At 68.3% G+C, this 1,391-nt stretch overlaps 1 protein-coding gene across 1 annotated transcript; it reads left to right on the forward strand.

The window, feature by feature from the left end:
• Positions 1–201: 201 nt before the first annotated feature.
• On the forward strand, positions 202–1,272 carry NEUROD2 (neuronal differentiation 2). Its single transcript, XM_042892474.1, has one exon. The coding sequence runs from the start codon at positions 202–204 to the stop codon at positions 1,270–1,272; it is 1,071 nt and encodes a 356-aa protein (XP_042748408.1).
• Positions 1,273–1,391: the final 119 nt, after the last annotated feature.

A 1,391-nucleotide genomic window follows, 5' to 3' on the forward strand; every position in this document is an offset into this window, starting at 1 on the left:
GCGCGGCGCCCCGCCCCGAGCGTCGCCCCGGTGCCCCCGGTGCCTGCGAACCCGGGCAGGGGGCGGCGGAGAGCGGCCCCGCGGCGCATTCGTTTTCGCCGCATCGGGGCCGCTGCCGGCGGCGGGGAACGGCGGCTCTGCGCGGTGCGGTGCGGAGCTCCGCGGTAACGCTGCGCTCTTTGCCCCCCCGCTGCAGCCATCATGTTGACGCGACTTTTCAGCGAGCCCAGCCTGATCCCCGAAGTTCAGAAATTCTCCAGCTGGGCCGAGGAGTGCGAGGAGGATGCCCGCAGCGACAAGGAGGAGCGGAAGGGTAAGGGCTGCGCCCTCCCCGAGGAGCCGCCCGAGGGCTCGCTGGGGGAGAGCAAGGAGGAAGGGGAGCTAGGCGGGGACGAGGAGGAGGAGGAGGAGGAGGAGGAAGGCCTGGAGGAGGCGGAGGGCGAGCGGCCCAAGAAGCGCGGCCCGAAGAAGCGCAAGATGACCAAGGCGCGCCTGGAGCGCTCCAAGCTGCGGCGGCAGAAGGCGAACGCCCGCGAGCGGAACCGCATGCACGACCTGAACGCGGCCCTGGACAACCTGCGCAAGGTCGTGCCCTGCTACTCCAAGACCCAAAAGCTCTCCAAGATCGAAACGCTGCGCCTGGCCAAGAACTACATCTGGGCTCTCTCCGAGATCCTGCGCTCGGGCAAACGGCCCGACCTGGTCTCCTACGTGCAGACTCTGTGCAAGGGGCTCTCGCAGCCCACCACCAACCTGGTGGCCGGCTGCCTGCAGCTCAACTCCCGCAACTTCCTGACGGAGCAGGGCCAGGAGGGCGGCCGCTACCACGGCCCCAACGCGTCGTTCGCCGTGCACCCCTACCCCTATCCCTGCTCGCGGTTGGCCGCCGCTCAGTGCCCCCCGCCCGCCGGGCCGGGCTCGCACGGGCTGAGGACACACAGCTACTGCGCGTCCGCTTACGAGAGCCTCTACGGCAACGCGTCCCCCGATTACAACAGCTCGGAGTACGACGGCGGGCTCAGCCCCCCGCTGTGCATTAACGGCAACTTCTCCCTCAAGCAAGACTCTTCCCCCGACCACGAGAAAAGCTACCACTACTCTATGCACTACTCGGCGCTGCCCGGCTCCCGCCCCGCCGGCCACAATCTGGTCTTCGGCTCGGCGGGGGTGCGCGGGGGGGTGCACTCCGAGAACCTCTTCCCCTACGATATGCACCTCCCGCACGAGCGGGGCCCCATGTACGAGGAGCTCAACGCCTTCTTCCACAACTGACCCCCCCGGGGCTCCGCCGCGGGCTTTGGTGCAATAGCGGGACCCGGCAGCGGGTCCTGAGCCCCGTGGGGACAAAGTGCTTTTTTTTGGACCATTTCCCCCTTTTTCGGACGATTATT

The sequence above is a fragment of the Lagopus leucura genome, unplaced genomic scaffold (assembly GCF_019238085.1).
Source record: "Lagopus leucura isolate 7727_CA_CO unplaced genomic scaffold, USGS_WTPT01 32219-0_obj-0_obj, whole genome shotgun sequence".
NCBI lineage: Eukaryota > Metazoa > Chordata > Aves > Galliformes > Phasianidae > Lagopus > Lagopus leucura.